This window comes from Salmo salar, chromosome ssa09 (assembly GCF_905237065.1).
Source record: "Salmo salar chromosome ssa09, Ssal_v3.1, whole genome shotgun sequence".
Lineage (NCBI taxonomy): Eukaryota > Metazoa > Chordata > Actinopteri > Salmoniformes > Salmonidae > Salmo > Salmo salar.
In genome coordinates, this window is record NC_059450.1 from 75,848,090 (window position 1) to 75,870,350 (window position 22,261).

General features: G+C 43.7%; 1 protein-coding gene across 2 annotated transcripts in view; it reads left to right on the forward strand.

Moving 5' to 3' along the window:
• The first annotated feature begins 648 nt into the window (after nt 1-648).
• The window catches only part of LOC106611946 (glutamine--fructose-6-phosphate aminotransferase [isomerizing] 2), a 33,898-nt gene continuing 12,285 nt past the window's right edge, over nt 649-22,261 (forward strand). The window contains exons 1-9 of one of the 2 annotated variants that reach the window (XM_014212647.2): nt 649-954; nt 4,543-4,650; nt 6,505-6,609; nt 7,302-7,427; nt 9,581-9,639; nt 12,416-12,550; nt 15,766-15,827; nt 19,436-19,515; nt 20,422-20,499. In XM_014212647.2, the coding sequence (XP_014068122.1) occupies nt 948-954; nt 4,543-4,650; nt 6,505-6,609; nt 7,302-7,427; nt 9,581-9,639; nt 12,416-12,550; nt 15,766-15,827; nt 19,436-19,515; nt 20,422-20,499 (760 nt within the window). In that variant the 5' untranslated portion in view covers nt 649-947. The remainder of the gene's footprint in view (nt 955-4,542; nt 4,651-6,504; nt 6,610-7,301; nt 7,428-9,580; nt 9,640-12,415; nt 12,551-15,765; nt 15,828-19,435; nt 19,516-20,421; nt 20,500-22,261) is intronic. The other variant, XM_014212649.2, reaches the window with a different exon arrangement.

A 22,261-nucleotide genomic window follows, 5' to 3' on the forward strand; every position in this document is an offset into this window, starting at 1 on the left:
TTGTTGCTAAATGATTGTGAGTAATTACTCTCAAGGTCCTCCCTTGGCCAACCCTACAAAGTTATAAACCACCATGTCACGATTGTAAAATTACAGGGATTGGGAATATATCAGTGCCCCACTGACAGTAATGGTATGATTAAGACTGGACTGAACTATAGACTCCATTGGCAGGAAAGATTGAGCCTAGGCTTTAGCTCTGTGGAATAACATGGTCTTGAGGTGTACAACCCAGGTTTGACTGCCAGGTGGTAAGTCCAGACTGCTAGAGTCACCAAACAAAACTACCACAAGAACTAGACCAGCCTATATGCAAGAACATCTATTAATATTGATGATGAGGATGATGATGAGGGGAAGGAGGAAGATGGTGATGATGAGGGGGAAGAGGAAGATGATGAGGAGGATGATGTGGATGATGATGAGGAGGATGTTTAGACTTTCCATATAAAATTCCTTTCATAACTCATCACAAGTTACATTCCCAGGTTCTTGATAACCATCACTGATGATAGAAAATATGCTTCCAGGAAGCTTTACCTCCATGGAAGTTTGTTAAGAATGCCTTGGTCTCTTTTTGATTATGCAAATTGCCAGGTATTAGTTCAGTTCAGTGTACATGATGTCTCCATTATAGTATGATGTGAAGTCTCTGGAATATGGAAGGACAGGTTTACAGTCAAATTTGAGTTCTAGGAAGTAGTCCACATTACAGTATGAAGGTGTACGTTACAGTGAAAGGGTGGTTACCCTAGTTGCCTTGGAGACGAGGCCGGGGGTGGAGCCCGCGCTCGCGGAACTGGCTTTAAATAAATGCTGGGAGTGAGAAGTTTTACACAGTTTCATTTGAATTCTACTCGGGAACTACTGACAGTAGTAACGGCGTAAACTACCACGAACCGGCCATCGCCTTGAATAGTATCCATTTGGACAAGACAATCAGAACCATGTGTGGTAAGGTCAGATAGAGCTACATCTTTCACTGTGCATCATGGAACTGGGAATCTGGATTGCCTAATCAGGAGACAGATTACGCGTTATTCAAAAACATGATTAGGTTAGTTTAGCCTAGGTTATTACTATTGTTGATATCTGACAAAATGATTATGTATGTTGTTATTGTAGGCTATTTTAAACCAGTCCGTTCAGACAGTTTGTGTATGTGCGTCACTGAATGCTGAATGAGGTGCCATCCTTGTAGGCAATTTACATGTCAGTTCAGGCATTTTTTATATCTAAATATAAACCTCGATTTAATGTAATAGAGTTAAGCTGCGGTCCTCAGTACAATATATTTGTGGGACTCTGATCCTCCGCCGTAGATAACATGCTTCTTCCATGCATCCTGAATAGGACGTTGAGCTGCTACGTGTCAATGTACCTCCTTGGGGTAGGCCTGTCAATGACAGCTCAGCATTGTCTTGTGAGCAGGTTACGATGATACACATCGATGTGATATTATCAGCCCATGGAGCTTCATTCTCAAATGTCCAACTTTTGGGAAAACGAAACGTAGCCTATGCTTAAAGATGTAGGTATCAATCGAGTCGTTGGATTCTAGGCCTATGCACATTTCTGTTGCTGAAATATGATTATGCATTATCATGAAAATGTAGGGTTGTTTAAGCAATAAGGCATGAGGGGGTGTGGTATATTGCCAATATACCACAATATACCACAATATACCACGGCTGAGGGCTGTTCTTAAGCTTGACGCATCTCGGAGTGCCTGGACACAGCCCACAGCCCTTAGCGGTGGTATATTGGCCATATATCACAAACCCCCGATGTGCCTTATTGCTATTATAAACTGGTTACCAATGTAATTAGAGCAGTAAAAATGCATGTTTTGTCATACCCGTGATATATGGTCTGATGTACCATGGCTGTCAGCCAATCACCATTCAGGGCTCGAATGAACACGTTTATAAATAGTATTAAATACTTTTAGTTTAATAGTAATAGTAACTATTTTGCCTCGAGGTGAGAAATCTAAGCAATGCTTTACAGGAGACAGTATATCTAGGTCGGCCAGTTCGCTTTTCTCAGCAACTCAGAAAAAAAGATGCGATCTAGAACCTAAAAGGTTTCTTCGGCTGTCCCCATAGGAGAACCCTTTGAATAATTATCCCTGTTTTGAATCCAGGTAGAACTATTTGGGGTTACATGGATAACCCTTTCCACAGAAGGTGAGGGTTCTACCTGAACCTCCCTCCATCGCACAGCGCGCAGACTGGGAACTTTAATTGCACACATCACGGATCCCCATTGAGGTGCTCTCCAGAGCATAAAGCGTGTTATGTTTTTATCAGAACCCCAGCAATATAGTGCACCAGTGGTTCCCATCCCTTTTCAGTTCCTAGTATCCCTGGTTGGGAACCACTGTAGTACACTGTAAAGGAGGTTTGCTAATTGAGACAGGCCCTTTAAATCAAATCAAATTGTATTTATCACATGCCCGAATACAACAGGTGTAGACCTTACAGTGAAATGCTTACTTACAAGCCCTTAATCAACAATGCAGTTTAAAAAAATAAATAATAATATAACAAATAATTAAGGAACCACAATAAAATATTCAGACAGCAGCAAATATTATATAAATGCTACCATTATTTCCCCAGTTGGATAGAGACTAATTCATTGATATACAACAAAATAGAAAAATAAATAAATAATAATAATAATAATAATAAAAAAAAATATATATATATATATATTATGATTTAATTTCACTTAGAAAAAAAGATGGTTTGAGCCCAGGTAGGGGCGAGGAGAGGCACGGAAGCTATACTGTTACACAACAGTTTATAAAGAAGGTTTATCACTACAGTTCCTATGTTATACAACCATATATATTTAATATGTGCAATAAAGCTCAGTTACTGTGTGCACAATCAAAAAAAATCAAAACAAATATATATATATATATTAAATCATAATATATATATATATATTATGATTTAATTTCACTTAGAAAAAAAGATGGCCATGTCAGTAACCCATCTGCATAGGCCACTGCTTCCATGTTTACAGTATATTATAGAGGAGGATTTTTCCAAACACAGGAAGAGAGGATTATGAAATACAACAAACAACTGTTGGGTTACTGAGTGACACTTTATCCGTCTGCTCTCAATTTCTTACGCAACTTTGCTGAGCGTTTTATTCTATATTTGAATGAATACACTGTAAAAAATGTATAGTACAAGACTCATCTTATCAACTGTTTGCTGCACCATAACAACAGAATAGGATTTACACCCTTTGCAAACAGAATATAGGACGAATTGTAACACGACTATGGGAAATGGCAGCCCTATCCCTAACTCAACAACCCAGTACTGAATGTGCAATCTACATTATACCTACACACTGCTCATTTCAGTAAAATAACTGATAAAAAGGCTCAAGTTGAATATGAAGATTGAAGAAGGAAAGGGAGGGTAAAAAAAGCTGTGAAAAGACCAGAGAGCTGATCTGTCTCTATGCCTCTATCTCTATGTCTCTATCTTTATGTCTCTATGTCTCTATGCCTCTATCTCGATGTCTCTGTCTCTATGTCTCTATCTTTATGTGTCTATGCCTCTATCTCGATGTCTCTATCTTTATGTGTCTATGTTTCTATCTTTATGTCTCTATGTCTCTGTCTGTATGTCTCTGTCTCTATGTCTCTATCTTTATGTCTCTATGTCTCTGTCTGTATGTCTCTGTCTCTATGTCTCTGTCTCTCTCTATATCTCTGTTTCTATGTCTCTGTCTCTATGTCTCTATCTTTGTCTCTATACCTCTATTTCTATATATCTGTCTCTATCTCTGTCTATCTTTATGTCTCTATGTCTCTATCTCTATGTCTCTCTCTATCTCTATGTCTCTATTTCTATGTCTCTGTCTCTGTCTTTATGTCTCTGTCTTTATGTCTCTGTCTTTATGTCTCTATCTTTATGTCTCTATGTCTTTGTCTCTGTCTCTATGTCTCTGTCTCTATGTCTCTGTCTTTATGTCTCTATCTTTATGTCTCTATGTCTTTGTCTTTGTCTCTATGTCTTTGTCTCTATGTCTCTGTCTCTATGTCTCTATGTCTCCATCTTTATGTCTCTATCGTTATGTCTCTATGTCTCTGTCTCTATATCTCTATGTCTCTGTCTCTATCTTTTTGTCTCTGTCTCTATGTCTCTATCTCTATGTCTCTGTCTCTATTTTTATGTCTCTGTCTCTCTCTGTCTGTCTCTATGTCTCTGTCTCTGTCTCTATTTATGTCTCTGTCTCTGTCTTTATGTCTCTGTTTTCATGTCTCTATGTCTCTATGTCTATGTCTCTATGTCTCTATTTCTATTTCTCTGTCTCATTGTCTCTGTCTTGATGTCTCTGTCTCTATGTCTCTATTCCTCTGTCTCTATGCCTCTGTATCTCTCGCTATCTTTCTCTCTCTCTCTCTCTCTCTCTCTCTCTCTCTCTCTCTCTCTCTCTCTCTCTCTCTCTCTCTCTCTCTCTCTCTCTCTCTCTCTCTCTCTCTCTCTCTCTCACTTGGCCTCATTGTAGGGATCTTTGCCTACCTGAATTACTGTGTGCCTCGCACCAGAAAGGAGATATTTGAGACGCTGGTGAAGGGACTACGGAGGCTGGAGTACAGAGGCTATGATTCAGCAGGTAAAGAAATAAATATGTTTTATTTTCCCAGTTACATTTTTGCAGTGAAATGTGTTGTTTTACAGGGTCAGCCATAGTAGTACAGTACCCCTAAAGCAAATTGGGGTTAAGTGCCTTGTTCAAGGGCACATCGACAGATCTTTCACCTTGTCGGCTTGGGTATCACCCTGAACACACACACAATTAATGTATCCAACCTTACTGTGTAACTGTACAGACAGTTTAAGGCTTATAGCACAACTCAACTCATAGTAAAGCACTATTACATCATAAAACCCTAAGGACTACTGATTTCTGCCCTGTGTGCTTCAGGCTGGTAAGACAGTATTGGTACATGCTCTGTGTGGTCATAATGAAGGTATGGTATCTAATCACTTACATTTTAGCAGACGCTCTTATCCAGAGCGACTTAGAGAGCAAAATGAGTGCATATATTTCATTTTGTTTTTTGGCCCCCCGTGGGAATCAAACCCACAACCCTGGCATTGCAAACACCATGCTCTACCAACTGAGCCACAGGGAAGGCCCACTTACACTGCCACTTACAAGGCAGCTGATAGCTGCCAGTTGCTGTCAGTTATAGATCATCCTGATGAGTGCATTGTAGATCTAGGTCCAGGAATCAGGGCTAAGTTGACACACAGGTAGGACAGGTAAGATGAGGTGGGGTGTGGACATCTGATTACATGCTCCATCTGAAACTGGTGTGGGCACTCCATCTAGCTCTAATGCCTTATTACTTCCACTATCTGTTCATAGCTACAGCTAGGGGTTGATGTGGGACAGGGCATCGGTCAGCAACGTTCAGATAAGTCTGATGAGTTGAATTTATAACAGAGAAGGTAGTAGTAGAGAGCCCTCGTGAGGAGAGAATCTGTAGCCTTTAGTTCTGTTCTGAGCCTCACCGTGCACCAATGATATCTGCCTCACTGGTATTTACTATTGCTTTGGCATTCCTCCAATGGCATATTCCAGAGTACACAGACACGCATGAACCCCCCCATGTTTGTTTATCCTGGAACACAGCCCCTTTCATGGACGGTAAAACCCATATGCTACACACACACACACCCACAGTCATTACCTGTCATTCTATGTGAGCTGGTTAACATTCACAGGGGTTCCACAGTAATCAGCTGGTTAATATTCACAGGGGTTCCACAGTAATCAGCTGGTTAACATTCACAGGGGTTCCACAGTAATCAGCTGGTTAACATTCACAGGGGTTCCACAGTAATCAGCTGGTTAATATTCACAGGGGTTCCACAGTAATCAGCTGGTTAATATTCACAGGGGTTCCACAGTAATCCGCTGGTTAATATTCACAGGGGTTCCACAGTAATCAGCTGGTTAATATTCACAGGGGTTCCACAGTAATCAGCTGGTTAATATTCACAGGGGTTCCACAGTAATCAGCTGGTTAATATTCACAGGGGTTCCACAGTAATCAGCTGGTTAATATTCACAGGGGTTCCACAGTAATCAGCTGGTTAATATTCACAGGGGTTCCACAGTAATCAGCTGGTTAACATTCACAGGGGTTCCACAGTAATCAGCTGGTTAACATTCACAGGGGTTCCACAGTAATCAGCTCTTTGCTCTAAATTAACAACTTAACTCTTCCCCGAATGATCTCAGGGAAGATCATTTAATCACATTAAAGAGTTTTAAATGGATTAGGATTTGGAGTCTTTCAAACAAGCTTTCACATTGTCATGACTATTGTCTCAGTTAAAGTTGAACTGATTCATTGACTGGCCCTGCAGCCTACTAGCCAGCTAATATAGCCTGCATTGATGATGATTGGTTTAAGGTTGGTATTGGTATAAGATTGCCTTGTTTCTCTTGTTTCAGGCATCGCTGTGGATGGCAACAAGAAGACAACGACAGAAGACAATGGCAAAATTGTTCTCATCAAGAAGAAAGGCAAAGTGAAGGCCCTGGATGAAGAGCTCTACAGTAGGTCTCATGACTACCTGCATCCATCACATTCCTGTTGTCAGGCGTCAGTATTATGTGTTTATAAAGTATTCTATAGTCTGTAGCTCTCTCTCTTCTTGGTAACTCCTCTGTCCTTCTGCCTCAGGACCCTTCCAGTTTACTTCCCTTCTTCTTTGCCATAACTAATACCTCTCTAATGAAAGAGGCGACAGTGTAGGGTTACGGTAAGGGAAGCCTCTGCTGAGTCCCCAACAACTGGATGTTCAGGTTTTCAGGAGGAATGAAAAGAGTGCGTGTGGCACGACTTCCGTTTTTCCACGTTAACAAGGCGACACAACAGAGTTACTAAACCTACGTACTATACTGTCTCTGGCGACACTCCATCTTAACTCCTCCTCCACATTTACTGGATTGGTTGAACAGTGCAGAAGGGAACCTCCCCTGACAGTTTTTTTTCTTCTTCTCGTCAAGACCAGTATGTAGAGGATCTAGTCTCAGGCCTTTCTTTTACACCTGCTACGTTAGGTAATGCTAAAAGGTTGAATTACACTTCCGTAGTCCCCTGTCAGCGTCACCCTTTATCACAGTGCTTTATAATGCACCTTTATTGACCGATGCAATGTTTCTCCCTTTCATGTTACTGTTCAGTCATTGCCATACATGTAAAATGACATGCTAATGGCATTGATCTTGATGTGTCTTGTGAGCAGAGAAAGACTGCATGGATCTGGAGGTGGAGTTGGACACACACTTTGGCATTGCTCACACACGCTGGGCCACACACGGTGAACCCAGTGCCCTCAACAGCCATCCCCAGCGCTCCGACAAGAACAACGGTAACACACACTACACACACATACGCACACATGCCATACATACAGTTGCAAGAATACGTTTGTGAACCCTTTGGAATTACCTGGATTTCTGCATTGATTACTCATAAAATGTGGTCTGATCTTCATCAAAGTCACAATAATAGACAAACACAATCTGACTAAACTAATAACACACAAACAGATGTACTTTTCACATTTTTATTGAAGACATTGAGTAATCATTCATAGTGCAGGCTGGAAAAAGTAAGTGAACCTTTGAATTTAGTAACTTGTAGATCCTACTTTAGCAGCAACAACCTCCACCAAACGTTTCCTGTAGCTGCTCAGAAGACTTGCACAACGTCGTGGAGGAATTTTGAACCATTCCTTCCTACAAATCTGTTTCAGTTCATCAATATTTCTGGGTTGTCTTGATTGCACAGCCCTCTTCAGGTCATGCCACAGCATCTCATTTGGGTTAAGGTCAGGAATCTGACTTGACCATTCCAAAACACAAATTTTCTTCCTTTCAGTCATTCTTTAGTTGATTTACTTGTGTGCTTTGTGTCATTGTCTTGTTGCATCACCCAACCTCTCTTAAGCTTGAGGTCATAGACTGCTGCCCAGACATTCTCCTGTAAAATGTCTTGATACACTTTTGAATTCATTGTTCTCTCAATGATTGCAAGGTGTCCAGGCCCTGAGGCAGCAAAGCAGCCCCAAACCATGATGCTCCCTCCACCATGCTTCACAGTTGGGATGAGTTTTTGGTGTTGGTGTGCAGTGCCCTTTTTCCTCCACACATAGCATTGTGCATTTTTCCCAAAAAGTTCAACTTTTGTCTCATCTGTCCACAGCACATTTTCCCAGAAGCATTATGGTACATCCAGGTGGTCTTGGGCAAACTTGAGATGTGCCACAATGTTTTTTTTAGACAGCAGTAGTTTCCTTCGTGGTGTCCTTCCATGAACACCATTGTTGTTCAGTGTTTTTCTGATAGTGGACACATGAACACAGACTATTGTTGTTTGTAGAGTTTTCTGGAGGTTTTTTGCTGTTACCCTTGGGTTCTTTCTCACCTCTTTTAGGATTGCGCTTTGTGCTCTTGGAGTGATCTTCGCAGGACGCCCACTCCTAGGGAGAGTAGCAACAGTCATGAATCTTCTCCATTTGTAGACATTTTGTCTTACTATGGATTGATGAACACCATGGTCTTTAGCCATGCAAATGTAACCTTTTCCAGCTTCTTGCATCTCTATAATGCGTCTTCTAAGGTCCTTTGAAAGTTGTTGGAATCGAGGCATGGTTCAAACTAACCAATCATTCTGGAGAAGAACAGATTTGTCAGAAACCAGGTTTTGTGTGGCTTTATTTAAAGGGCAGGGCACCTGTGCAACCCACACCTCCAATCTCATCTCTTTAATTGAAACACCTGACTCCAAATAGCTTTTGGAGAAGTCGTTAACACAGAGGTTCACTTACTTTTTCCATCCTGCACTGTGAAGGATTACTCAATGTCTTCAATAAAAATGTGACAAGTACAACTGTTTGTGTGTTATTAGTTTAGTCAGATTGTGTTTGTCTATTATTGCGACTTAGATGAAGATCATACCACATTTTATGAGTAATCAATGCAGAAATCCAGGGTTCACAAATGTATTCTTGCAACTGTACATAGATACATGCATACATACATACATACACACACACACACACACTGCTCTGCCACATAGTTTTCTGGAACGGAGGGGAGAGAGCTTTTTTTCTGTTTACCAATTGTCCAGAGATGTCAATGTGTAGTTAGAGTTACACCTCACAGAGGTATCTGGCCTCTGACAGAGTCCAGACAGAGACAGAGGCCAGACAGAGACAGAGGCCAGACAGAGACAGAGGCCAGACAGAGGCCAGACAGACACAGACAGAGGCCAGACAGACAGAGGCCAGACAGACAGAGGCCAGACAGACAGACAGACAGACAGACAGACAGACAGACAGACAGACAGACAGACAGACAGACAGACAGACAGACAGACAGACAGACAGACAGACAGACAGACAGACAGGTTCTACTTCAGTTGACCATAGCCATGTCCTTCCTCAGGCACACATCATATTACACATATTTTGTACAGTATCTTTACTGTATTCTCCCTCTCTCTCTCTCTTTTCCCCAGAGTTTGTTGTCATCCACAATGGTATCATCACCAATTACAAAGAGTTAAAGAAGTACCTGGTAAGTCCTACCCTACCCCTCCACTCCCCAGTATGTATTTCTGTAGTTTCACTCTATTTCAGTATCAAGGCTGTTTTGGGTCAAACCCTTGGTTATGGTCCGAGATATGATCAGAAGTGTTATAGGGTTTCAAGCCTTCTGTCATGCGAAGCTTTGCCTTTGACAATCTTAGGCCTGGGTCCTTTGTGTAGGGCTTTTTGACTGTTGCACTATTCCACACAAATGCAAGTGAATTGAAATGGCATTGACAAAGTGGCAATGGGCAATGTTTACTTTAGGCAGAAGTCGTACATAGGCTATGTAGAAATCCTACAGCGTTTGTTCAGCTCCCCTCTACATTGTGGACTTCACAGCGTGAGCAGCGCAAGTGATTTAAATAAGGAAGGGAGTTCGTCAAATCGGAAAGTATGCATCTAAGAAATAGTTTTCAATATGAACTTTATATGCCCGAAATCACTTGGGCTCTCCAAAAAGAATATGGTCGCTGTGATAGAACATTTATTTTGATTGCCGATTACAGCTGTAGCAGGCTAGCTCCCTCTCCCGCCTCCATTTTAACCCACACCTCTTTCAACTGCCACATAAGCAGGCCATCCTGAATAGTTACTTATAGCTACCGCTACTGGTATTACTAGTTGCCGCTCCTTATTATTGTGGTATATAATGTTGATACCTGTCCCATTGCAACTACACTGAGTATAAAAACATTAAGAACTCTTTCCACGATATAGACTGACCAGGTGAATCCAGGTGAAAGCTAGGATATCTTATTGATATCACTTACAATAAACATACACCAGGGAAAGTTGCTGGGAAAGTAGTGCTGTTTCTGCCACAGTCATGACTGTACTATACATGCTGTAAACTACAAAGGGAGAAACCAAATTCTGAACCACACCCTTCTCAAGTACGTACTTTGATGTCGTTTACCCCGTTCTTTCCCCATTTGACCATATCTCAGCTATTACCGATGTTATCACTAATTATTAGCAATTCATTTATCATAAGCAGTTGATATGCTATAACAATAAGTCAATAAGGTACGTACTAATTAAGTTTGTCACTGTTTCCTGTCTCACTGGTTTCTTGTGGCAGGTGAAGTCTCAATACATGGTAAAATACACTGAGTATGCAAAACAACTCTTTCAATGACAAGTGAATCTGGGTGAAAGCTATGATCCCTTATTGATGTCACTTGTTAAGTTCACTTCAATCAGTGTATATGAAGGGGAGGAAACAGGTTAAAGAATACTTTTAAAGCCTTGAGACAATTGAGACATGTATTGTGTATGTGTGTCATTACGAGGGTGAATGGGTAGGACAAATGATTTGCGTGCCTTTGAGCAGGGTATGGTAGACGGTGCCAGGTGCACCGGTTTGGGTCAAGAACTGCAATACTGCTGTGTTTTCTAACAGATGAGTTGTTATGCTAGAGGAGTTGTTTTGCTAGAGGAGTTGTTAGTCTAGAGGAGTTGTTATGCTAGAGGAGTTGTTAGGCTAGAGGAGTTGTTAGTCTGGAGGAGTTGTTATGCTAGAGGAGTGTTATGCTAGAGGAGTTGTTATGCTAGAGGAGTTGTTATGCTAGAGGAGTTGTTATGCTAGAGGAGTTGTTATGCTAGAGGAGTTGTTAGTCTAGAGGAGTTGTTATGCTAGAGGAGTTGTTAGTCTAGAGGAGTTGTTAGTCTAGAGGAGTTGTTATGCTAGAGGAGTTGTTATGCTAGAGGAGTTGTTATGCTAGAGGAGTTGTTATGCTAGAGGAGTTGTTATTCTAGAGGAGTTGTTAGTCTAGAGGAGTTGTTATGCTAGAGGAGTTGTTATGCTAGAGGAGTTGTTTTGTTAGAGGAGTTGTTTTGCTAGAGGAGTTGTTTTGCTAGAGGAGTTGTTATGCTAGAGGAGTTGTTAGTCTAGAGGAGTTGTTAGTCTAGAGGAGTTGTTATGCTAGAGGAGTTGTTAGTCTAGAGGAGTTGTTAGTCTAGAGGAGTTGTTATGCTAGAGGAGTTGTTATGCTAGAGGAGTTGTTATGCTAGAGGAGTTGTTAGTCTAGAGGAGTTGTTATGCTAGAGGAGTTGTTATGCTAGAGGAGTGTTATGCTAGAGGAGTTGTTAGTCTAGAGGAGTTGTTATGCTAGAGGAGTTGTTATGCTAGAGGAGTTGTTAGTCTAGAGGAGTTGTTATGCTAGAGGAGTTGTTAGTCTAGAGGAGTTGTTAGTCTAGAGGAGTTGTTAGTCTAGAGGAGTTGTTTTGCTAGAGGAGTTGTTATGCTAGAGGAGTTGTTAGTCTAGAGGAGTTGTTAGTCTAGAGGAGTTGTTAGTCTAGAGGAGTTGTTATGCTAGAGGAGTTGTTATGCTAGAGGAGTTGTTAGTCTAGAGGAGTTGTTATGCTAGAGGAGTTGTTATGCTAGAGGAGTTGTTATGCTAGAGGAGTTGTTATGCTAGAGGAGTTGTTATGCTAGAGGAGTTGTTAGTCTAGAGGAGTTGTTATGCTAGAGGAGTTGTTATGCTAGAGGAGTTGTTTTGTTAGAGGAGTTGTTTTGCTAGAGGAGTTGTTTTGCTAGAGGAGTTGTTTTGCTAGAGGAGTTGTTATGCTAGAGGAGTTGTTTTGCTAGAGGAGTTGTTAGTCTAGAGGAGTTGTTATGCTAGAGGAGTTGTTATGCTAGAGGAGTTGTTATGCTAGAGGAGTTGTTAGTCTAGAGGAGTTGTTATGCTTGCTAAAGGTACATCTGGGAGTGCTGCTTCAGTAAGCTTGTAACATTCATTCTGATCCCCAACCTCTTTAAGATCTCCAAGGGCTACGAGTTTGAGTCCGAGACGGACACAGAGGTCATCCCTAAACTGATAAAATATGTTTACGACAACCGTGAGAGAGACGACTTGTCCTTCTCTACGCTGGTGGAGAGGGTCATTCAACAGCTGGTGAGTACTGGGACACCTCAACCCTGTGCTAATATGTTATTACTATGGTGCTACTAAGTAATGTACTACTACTGCTACTCTGCTACTACTGTTACTGCTACTACTATTACTACTACTATTACTATTATTACTCTGCTACTACTACTATTACTACTCTACTACTACTGCTGCTGCTACTACTACTACTACTACTACTACTACTACTACTACTACTACTACTACTATTCTTACTACAACTACTGCTGCCAATGGTGCTACCACTACTACTACTACTACTTTTACAACTACAACTACTACAACTACTACTGCTGCCAATGGTGCTACTACTACTACTACTACTACTACTACTACTGTTGCTACTACTACTACTACTGCTGCTGCCACTGCTGCTACTACTATTACTATTATTACTACTACTACTACTACTTCTGCTATTAGTGCTGCTGCCACTGCTACTGATGCTACTACTACTATTATTACTACTACTACTATTACTACATTGACTTCTACTACTATCACTACTAATAATACTACTATTAGTACTACTACTTCTGCTACTACTATTACTACTACTATTATTACTACTACTACTATTACTACATTGACTTCTACTACTGCTACTACTACTACTATTACTATTATTACTACTACTACTGCTACTACTACTACTATTACTACTGCTACTGCTGCTACTACTACTACTACTACTACTACTATTACTACATTGACTTCTACTATTACTATTATTACTACTACTAATACTACTACTACTGCTACTACTAGTACTACTATCACTACTACTATTACTATTATTACTACTACTACTGCTACTATTACTACAACTACTGCTACTACTACTACTACTACTATTACTACTACTACTGCTACTAAACAAAAATGAATTGCTTGACAAAATAACAAGAACCCCCCTCAGATTCCATCTGGCACTATGATGAATGCCAGCTCTTAAACAGCATTGTAAAATGGGTATGTTTTTAACAACAACAGAGCAACAATATCTCCCAGTTCCTCTCGATGACGTCATCATACCATACCCCTGTCCCGTAGCTCTGTGTCAAAGAGGGGGTCATTGAGTCCAATCTGGCCTATAATCTCCCCCCCTCCTCCCATCTATCTCCATTGAGCCCAGTATGATGTTACTTCACTTTCCGTCCTATTAATAGCGTTACATCATCGCCAAAACAGTCATCATGGCAACCGCCCTAACAACATCTTTAGTGACATCACATCTGTATCTGGGGACCAGGAGCGACACAGACTAACTTACTTAATCACTTTTTCACTTATTAGATTGTCCAGTCATTTTCTCTCATTTTCTCTCTGTCTCGCTCAGTTCTTAACAAACTCTTTTGTGTTTAATGTTGTTGCAAAAAAATAAATAATAATAAATAAAATTTAAAAAAAAAATTCTTATTGGAGCCCGTCCCATCTCAGCCCCATCTCCCCTCTCCCTGGCTCATCACAGCCCCATCTCCTCTCTCCCTGGCTCATCACAGCCCCATCTCCCCTCTCCCTGGCTCATCACAGCCCCATCTCCCCTCTCCCTGGCTTATCCCAGCCCCATCTCATCTCTCCCTGGCTCATCACAGCCCCATCTCCCCTCTCCCTGGCTCATCACAGGCCCATCTCCCCTCTCCCTGGCTCATCCCAGCCCCATCTCCTCTCTCCCTGGCTCATCCCAGCCCCATCTCCCCTCTCCCTGGCTCATCACAGGCCCATCTCCCCTCTCCCTGGCATATCCCAGCCCCATCTCCCCTCGCCCTGGCTTATCCCAGCCCCATCTCCCCTCTCCCTGGCTCATCCCAGCCCCATCTCCCCTCTCCCTGGCTCATCACAGGCCCATCTCCCCTCTCCCTGGCTCATCACAGCCCCATCTCCCCTCTCCCTGGCTTATCCCAGCCCCATCCCCCCTCTCCCTGACTTATCCCAGCCCCATCTCCCCTCGCCCTGGCTTATCCCAGCCCCATCTCCCCTCTCCCTGGCTTATCACAGCCCCATCTCCCCTCTCCCTGACTTATCCCAGCCCCATCTCCCCTCTCCCTGGCTCATCACAGGCCCATCTCCCCTCTCCCTGGCTTATCCCAGCCCCATCTCCCCTCTCCCTGGCTTATCACAGCCCCATCTCCCCTCTCCCTGGCTCATCACAGGCCCATCTCCCCTCTCCCTGGCTCATCACAGCCCCATCTCCCCTCTCCCTGGCTTATCACAGCCCCATCTCCCCTCTCCCTGGCTTATCACAGCCCCACCTCCCCTCTCCCTGGCTCATCCCAGGCCCATCTTCCCTCTCCCTGGCTCATCCCAGGCCCATCTCCCCTCTCCCTGGCTCATCCCAGCCCCATCTTCCCTCTCCCTGGCTCATCCCAGGCCCATCTCCCCTCTCCCTGGCTCCCTGTAAAAGCTCTGAGAAGATCACAGAGGATCAAGAGTATCTTACAGCTTCACAGGGTTTGGGCGAATAGAAACCAGACCAGAGCAGACCCTTTACAGTCTAAAGACCACTGCCTCCCCTCTCTTTCTTCTCCTCTCCCTCCTCCTTCTCTCTCCACCCCACTCCCTCCGTCCCTCTTCTCAATCTCTCCCCTCTTCCCCGTCCTCTCCACTCACTCCCCTCTCCTCTCTCCTCCTCCTCCTTCCCCTCCTCTCTATTCCATCTCCCTCTCCTTCCCTTCCTCTCCTCTCTCTCATCCATCTCCTTCTCCCCCCTCCTTCCCTCCTCTCCACTCTCTCCTCCATCTCCTTTTCCCATCTCCTTCCCTTCCTCTTCCCTCTCTCTCCTTCCCTTCCTCTCCCCTCTCTTCTCCATCTCCTTCCCCTCCTCTCCCCATCTCCCTCTTCCCCTCCTTCCTTTCCTCTCCCCTCTATCTCCCCCCACTGGTTTTATGCAATAAGGGTCTTATTCCCCTTAGCTTCCCTAAACATCACCATCATCTCTCTCTCACATCCCCACTACTACCCCCACGAGGGGGAATACAGGTTAAGAAGTCTATCTAAAAAGAGACAGGGAATTTCAATGTTGCTTTTTAAGCTCACTGTTTGTCTGTTCGACTGAAACTGATGTCTACATTTTCCTCCCATGTATTTAGCATTTTTACAATTACTTCTCATCTTCATCCTTCTTCTCCTCTTCATCATCATCTTCATCATCATCATCATGAACACTAGCATATTCTCTCCTCTTTTTCATCCTGTTTTAGGAGGGGGCCTTCGCCCTGGTGTTCAAAAGCCATTATTTCCCCGGAGAGGCTGTAGCCACCAGGTCAGTGTACATGTCCACTTCCTCACACGTCTCTCTCCGTCTGGTCTTGTCTGTGAGTCCTCCACACACTAGCGTATGGAAACATGATCAAAAAAATAATCAAGACCCATTGGCATTGACTCATCGTCTATTGCCACAATAAAGCAATAAAAGCTGATTATATATATAGCCATATATTGGTCTTCAGATTGTGTCTCTGCCTACATCTATTCCGTCTATTCCATGGGTCACGTTTGTTGACTGGAAGTTGAAACAGTCAGGGTTTACAGGAAAGGGGTGAAAGTGTGAGGTGGATCTTTCTTTGTGTGTGTGTGTGTGTGTGTGTGTGTGTGTGTGTGTGTGTGTGTGTGTGTGTGTGTGTGTGTGTGTGTGTGTGTGTGTGTGTGTGTGTGTGTGTGTGTGTGTGTGTGTGTGTGTCGCGTGGCTGGTAGCCTAGTGGTTGAGAGCATCCTGTAATTTGTTCTGGATAAGAGCGTCTGCTAAATTACTGAAATGTAAATGTTATTTTGTGTCCCTCATGCATACTTGTGTGTGTGGTACTGTATAGAGAAGCAGTGTGGCTTTGAGATCCAGACAGAGGGGGAGAAGGAGAGGAGTGTGGTCCAGGTTCAGTCACTCCTTGCTGGGCCTCTCTAAAGCTGGCTGCTGGCCTCTTGCCTGGCTCTCCTCTACTCTACGCTCTGTGACTCATTAGGCTCTGCTCTGTTTCCTCTTCCTTCTCAGGGAGAAAACCCTGGCCAGCACCTATTACACTCAATCACCTCTGACGTCTTGATTTCTTCAATTATTTCTCTCTGTTTCCTCGTTGGTAGGCTGAGGGAAAGAGGGTGAGGGCTGTTGACCTATGGTTTATAGTACACAGTAAAGAGGATGATTGGTTGATGTTGTTGCTAGGGTTCAGTTAGTCCACCTGTTGTTGCTCCACCTGGATACAGTGAGTTTCACTGAATACTATCTCTCGCTCTCTCTCTCTCTCTCTCTCTCTCTCTCTCTCTCTCTCTCTCTCCCTACCCTCTCTGTCTCTTTCTCTCATTTTCTCTCTGATAGTTACCTGATGTTTTTAGCTTAGTCTTGTCTTGAGAGCCAGGGACTGAGCTGACAGTTCATGTCTTGCGTTGTTAGGGCTGTCTCCCAGGGTAGAGGGAGAAATGGAGGGATGGAAGGGATTAAGCAGTGATGCTAGCCCCTGCTCTCTCTCTTTTTGGCAGAACTATCAGCCTGAGAATCACTGTCTCTACATCTCTCTCTCTCTCTCTCTCTCTCTCTCTGTACCCTGTCATCACACCTGCAACCCTATACATGTGACTATTAAACACGGTACCCTGCCATCACACCGGCAACCCTGTACATGTGACTATTAAACACTGTACCCTGCCATCACACCTGCAACCCTGTACATGTGACTATTAAACACTGTACCCTGCCATCACACCTGCAACCCTGTACATGTGACTATTAAACCCTGTACCCTGCCATCACACCTGCAACCCTGTACATGTGACTATTAAACACTGTACCCTGCCATCACACCTGCAACCCTGTACATGTGACTATTAAACACTGTACCCTGCCATCACACCTGCAACCCTGTACATGTGGCTATTAAACACTGTACCCTGCCATCACACCTGCAACCCTGTACATGTGACTATTAAACACTGTACCCTGCCATCACACCTGCAACCCTGTACATGTGACTATTAAACACTGTACCCTGCCATCACACCTGCAACCCTGTACATGTGGCTATTAAACACTGTACCCTGCCATCACACCTGCAACCCTGTACATGTGACTATTAAACACTGTACCCTGCCATCACACCGGCAACCCTGTACATGTGACTATTAAACACTGTACCCTGCCATCACACCGGCAACCCTGTACATGTGACTATTAAACACTGTACCCTGCCATCACACCTGCAACCCTGTACATGTGACTATTAAACACTGTACCCTGCCATCACACCTGCAACCCTGGACATGTGACTATTAAACACTGTACCCTGCCATCACACCGGCAACCCTGTACATGTGACTATTAAACACTGTACCCTGCCATCACACCGGCAACCCTGTACATGTGACTATTAAACACTGTACCCTGCCATCACACCGGCAACCGTGTACATGTGACTATTAAACACTGTACCCTGCCATCACACCTGCAACCCTGTACATGTGGCTATTAAACACTGTACCCTGCCATCACACCTGCAACCCTGTACATGTGACTATTAAACACTGTACCCTGCCATCACACCGGCAACCCTGTACATGTGACTATTAAACACTGTACCCTGCCATCACACCGGCAACCCTGTACATGTGACTATTAAACACTGTACCCTGCCATCACACCTGCAACCCTGTACATGTGACTATTAAACACTGTACCCTGCCATCACACCGGCAACCCTGTACATGTGACTATTAAACACTGTACCCTGCCATCACACCGGCAACCCTGTACATGTGACTATTAAACACTGTACCCTGCCATCACACCGGCAACCCTGTACATGTGACTATTAAACACTGTACCCTGCCATCACACCTGCAACCCTGTACATGTGACTATTAAACACTGTACCCTGCCATCACACCGGCAACCCTGTACATGTGGCTATTAAACACTCTGAATCTGAAAAAAAACAGCACAGCATACTGTCTTTCAGCCTGACGTCACTCTGGCCAAGTGTACAGCTCTGTGCTCCCTGCTCCCAGCCCCGCGTACAGTGCTGACAGAGAAGAGAAGGATACAGGAAACAGAGGGAAAGAAAGAGTGTAATTGAGAAACGTTGCTGTTTTCTTTGAGCCTCAGGGGGGAATTACCCCAGCCAGGTGTAAGCTGTCAAACAGGAAAATGCTACATACCTAGGTGTAATTGAGATGTAGATATTTATGATGGAGTGTTAAGTACTTTTATCAGGTGCTTGGTGTACAGTGCACTCTGTCATAGGTCCTACTTGATGTATATACAGGTTAGTTTTGCCACGCCTTCTCTCCTCACCTGTTATGCACACACACACACCGGCACACCCGCATCAGCCAATCAGAGAAGCACACATGGAGTACTGGAGACAGAATGCATGGCTGATGAGCTAGAAACATGAGCAGGAACTGACTCAACCACCTGTAGGGGAGAGGGAGGAGGTGAAGGAGCAGGAACCTGCTAGAAAACGAGAGAGACATGGAGGGGAGAGGTGAATTAGGGGACAGACAGGCAGAGAGTAAAAGTAAGAGATAGTATGACAGAGAGAGACACACAGAGGAGAAAAATGAGCGAGAGAGCGAGGAGTGCTCCAGGTACTTCATTATAGTGTAGTGAACAATGGGAGTCATTCAACGGCAACACTCGGGAGAAAGAGTTCAGCTGAGGTGTGGAGACCAATCCCAGCTCATGTTCCCCTGCTGTGGGAAATGTTACACTCACAAGAAATGTTTTAAGACATTACACTGTGTGCGCGTTTGTGTTCTCTCACACAAGATAGAAATCTAACCATTTCTCCCCTTCTACCCCCTCTGTCTTTCCCACTCTCTCTTCTCCATTTCCCCTTCATCCCCATCCCGCTATCATCCCCCCTTTCTCTCTCTCTCCTTCAGGAGAGGAAGTCCTCTTCTCATTGGTGTGCGGAGCAAGTATGAGCTTTCCGCAGAGCACATCCCGATCCAGTACAACAGTGGTGAGCTCTGTTCCTCTCTCCCAAGCCTCTTCTCCAGCTGACGGTCTCACTTCAGTGTACTCCAACCTCTCTGTCTGCCCACTGTCCTCACAGAAACCTGACTGTGTTCGTTAATGCATCTCAACACGTTCTGTTACATAATATTCATGGACAGATCTCTAACTTGAGACACGAGTGCGTAACTGGAACTGACGCATACATCATATAGATGAGGTTATATGTCTGTAACTCAAGTCATGATTCGGGTCAGTAGGAGTACACCCTTGCATAACAAACTAACCAACCTAATCAATCAATTAAGTGACTGTGTCCTAACCCTAACAGTAGCAGTACTTACTGTGAGCAGTATCTTCACCTGTCCTAACCGTAACAGTAGCTGTACTTACTGTGAGCAGTATCTGTACCTGTCCTAACCGTAACAGTAGCTGTACTTACTGTGAGCAGTATCTTTACCTGTCCTAACCGTAACAGTAGCTGTACTTACTGTGAGCAGTATCTGTATCTGTCCTAACCGTAACAGTAGCAGTACTTACTGTGAGCAGTATCTTTACCTGTCCTAACCGTAACAGTAGCTGTACTTACTGTGAGCAGTATCTGTATCTGTCCTAACCGTAACAGTAGCAGAACTTACTGTGAGCAGTATCTGTATCTGTCCTAACCGTAACAGTAGCAGTACTTACTGTGAGCAGTATCTGTATCTGTCCTAACCCTAACAGTAGCTGTACTTACTGTGAGCAGTATCTGTATCTGTCCTAACCGTAACAGTAGCTGTACTTACTGTGAGCAGTATCAGTATCTGTCCTAACCATAACAGTAGCAGTACTTACTGTCTGGTCCAGACTAATGATAACCCTCCTGTGTGTGATAACATGTAATCATCTAAGACTAACCCTGTCCTATCCGTAGCACCGTACTACTCTTTCCTGAGGGACTGTGCAATCACCCCAGAGTTTACAGAGCGACAGGGGGCTGCTGAGCCCGTAGGTGCGCTAACTACCAAATAAACTCGTGGGTGTTGTGGGTTCTGACCTCTGATTGGATTGAACCGCCTCATAAGAGTTGCATGACTAACAACAATCAGATTCCCTTTAATCAGACACACGTCTCCAATGATTCGACTGTTAAATTATTGTCTACTTGTGCAAAAATTATGCAGAATCACAAAAATTATGGTTATGAGAAATGAGACTCTTGCTTCTTGTGGAAATGCTGCCAATACTATGGGTTAACATCATGATCACACTCAGTGGAAAGTAGTGTCAGGCTAATTACATAACATTGCAATATGACATTCTGACTCTAAAGCTCCCTTTTTTCTAATGAATAGGGTGCTGAATCCTCATCCAGTAACTATTATCTAGAAACAAGGAGTAGGACAGCCCTCTCCAAATGATAGATTTCAAAGATTTATCTTGACATGCGTGTTATAACAAATCTGCTCCTTACATACTCATTGGCCAGTTAATAACAGTTCTGTTCTCTCTGTGTGTGTCAGTTATCTAGAGAACACCCCATAGATGTGTTGGACTGTCTTCACCCTGCTGTCTGTTAACTTAGCTAAACTCCACTTCAATAGTAATGTATCCTGCTGGAGTCCAAAGTCTGAGAAAGGGAAAGGAACCAGGAAGAGTAGGAGGATAATGGGTTGCATCTCAATGCTATAAAGTGGCTTCCTCCTCTCCGCTCCTTTCCCTCATCTCCTCTCATCTAAAAACACAAGATAGGTGAAAGCAACATAGTGGATGGAAATGTATTTTCACCTGTCAAGTGCAGATGAAGGAAAGAAACAAGGAGACAAGGAGATGTCACTTATCGCTATTAGGGACTAATACTCCTGTAACTGTGACAAAGGACAAAGGTCACTGTGTGTGAGTCACCTCATAAATACCATGGACAAATCAATACAGATTGCAAATTGAACCTCCATATCCACCTGGTTATTGATTCCAGAATCTTCTGAGGTGAAGAAATGTAAACATATGATTAGCTTGTTTATTGATGGTCAAAGGACCCTTGACTCCTTTCCTCTGTCTGTCAATCACGATCATGAACTCTAATCCCACCTGTCTTGTTTTGGTTTAAATCATTGGGTTGTTGATTAAATCCCTCTCTGTTTGTCATTGTTCACTGTTCACACTCCCAATCTTTAGTTTACAGCACTTTACTTGAACCCTTCACCTTGAAGGCTAAGTATCAAATCGAATCAATGGAAGCTGTTTTTCAGTCTCTCGGTCCCAGCTTTGATACACCTGTACTGACCTCGGCTTCTGGATGATAGCGGGGTGAACAGGCAGTGGCTCGGGTGGTTGTTGTCCTTGATGATCTTTTTGGCCTTCCTGTGACATCGGGTGCTGTAGGTGTCCTGGAGGGCAGGTGGTTTGCCCCAGGTGATGCATTGTGCAGACCTCACTACCCTCTGGAGAGCCTTGCGGTTGTGGGTGGAGCAGTTTGTGAGTGGTTTCGATGACAAGCCAAATTTCTTCAGCCTCCTGAGGTGGAAGAGGCGCTGTTGCGCCTTCTTCACCACGCTGTCTGTGTGGGTGGACCATTTCAGTTTGTCCGTGATGTGTACGCCGAGGAAATTAACATTTTCCACCTTCTCCACTGCTGTCCTGTTGATGTGGATAGGGGGGTGCTCCCTCTGCTGTTTCCTGAAGTCCACGATCATCTCCTTTGTTTTGTTGATGTTGAGTGTGAGGTTATTTTCCTGACACCACACTCCTAGAGCCATCACCTCCTCCCTGTA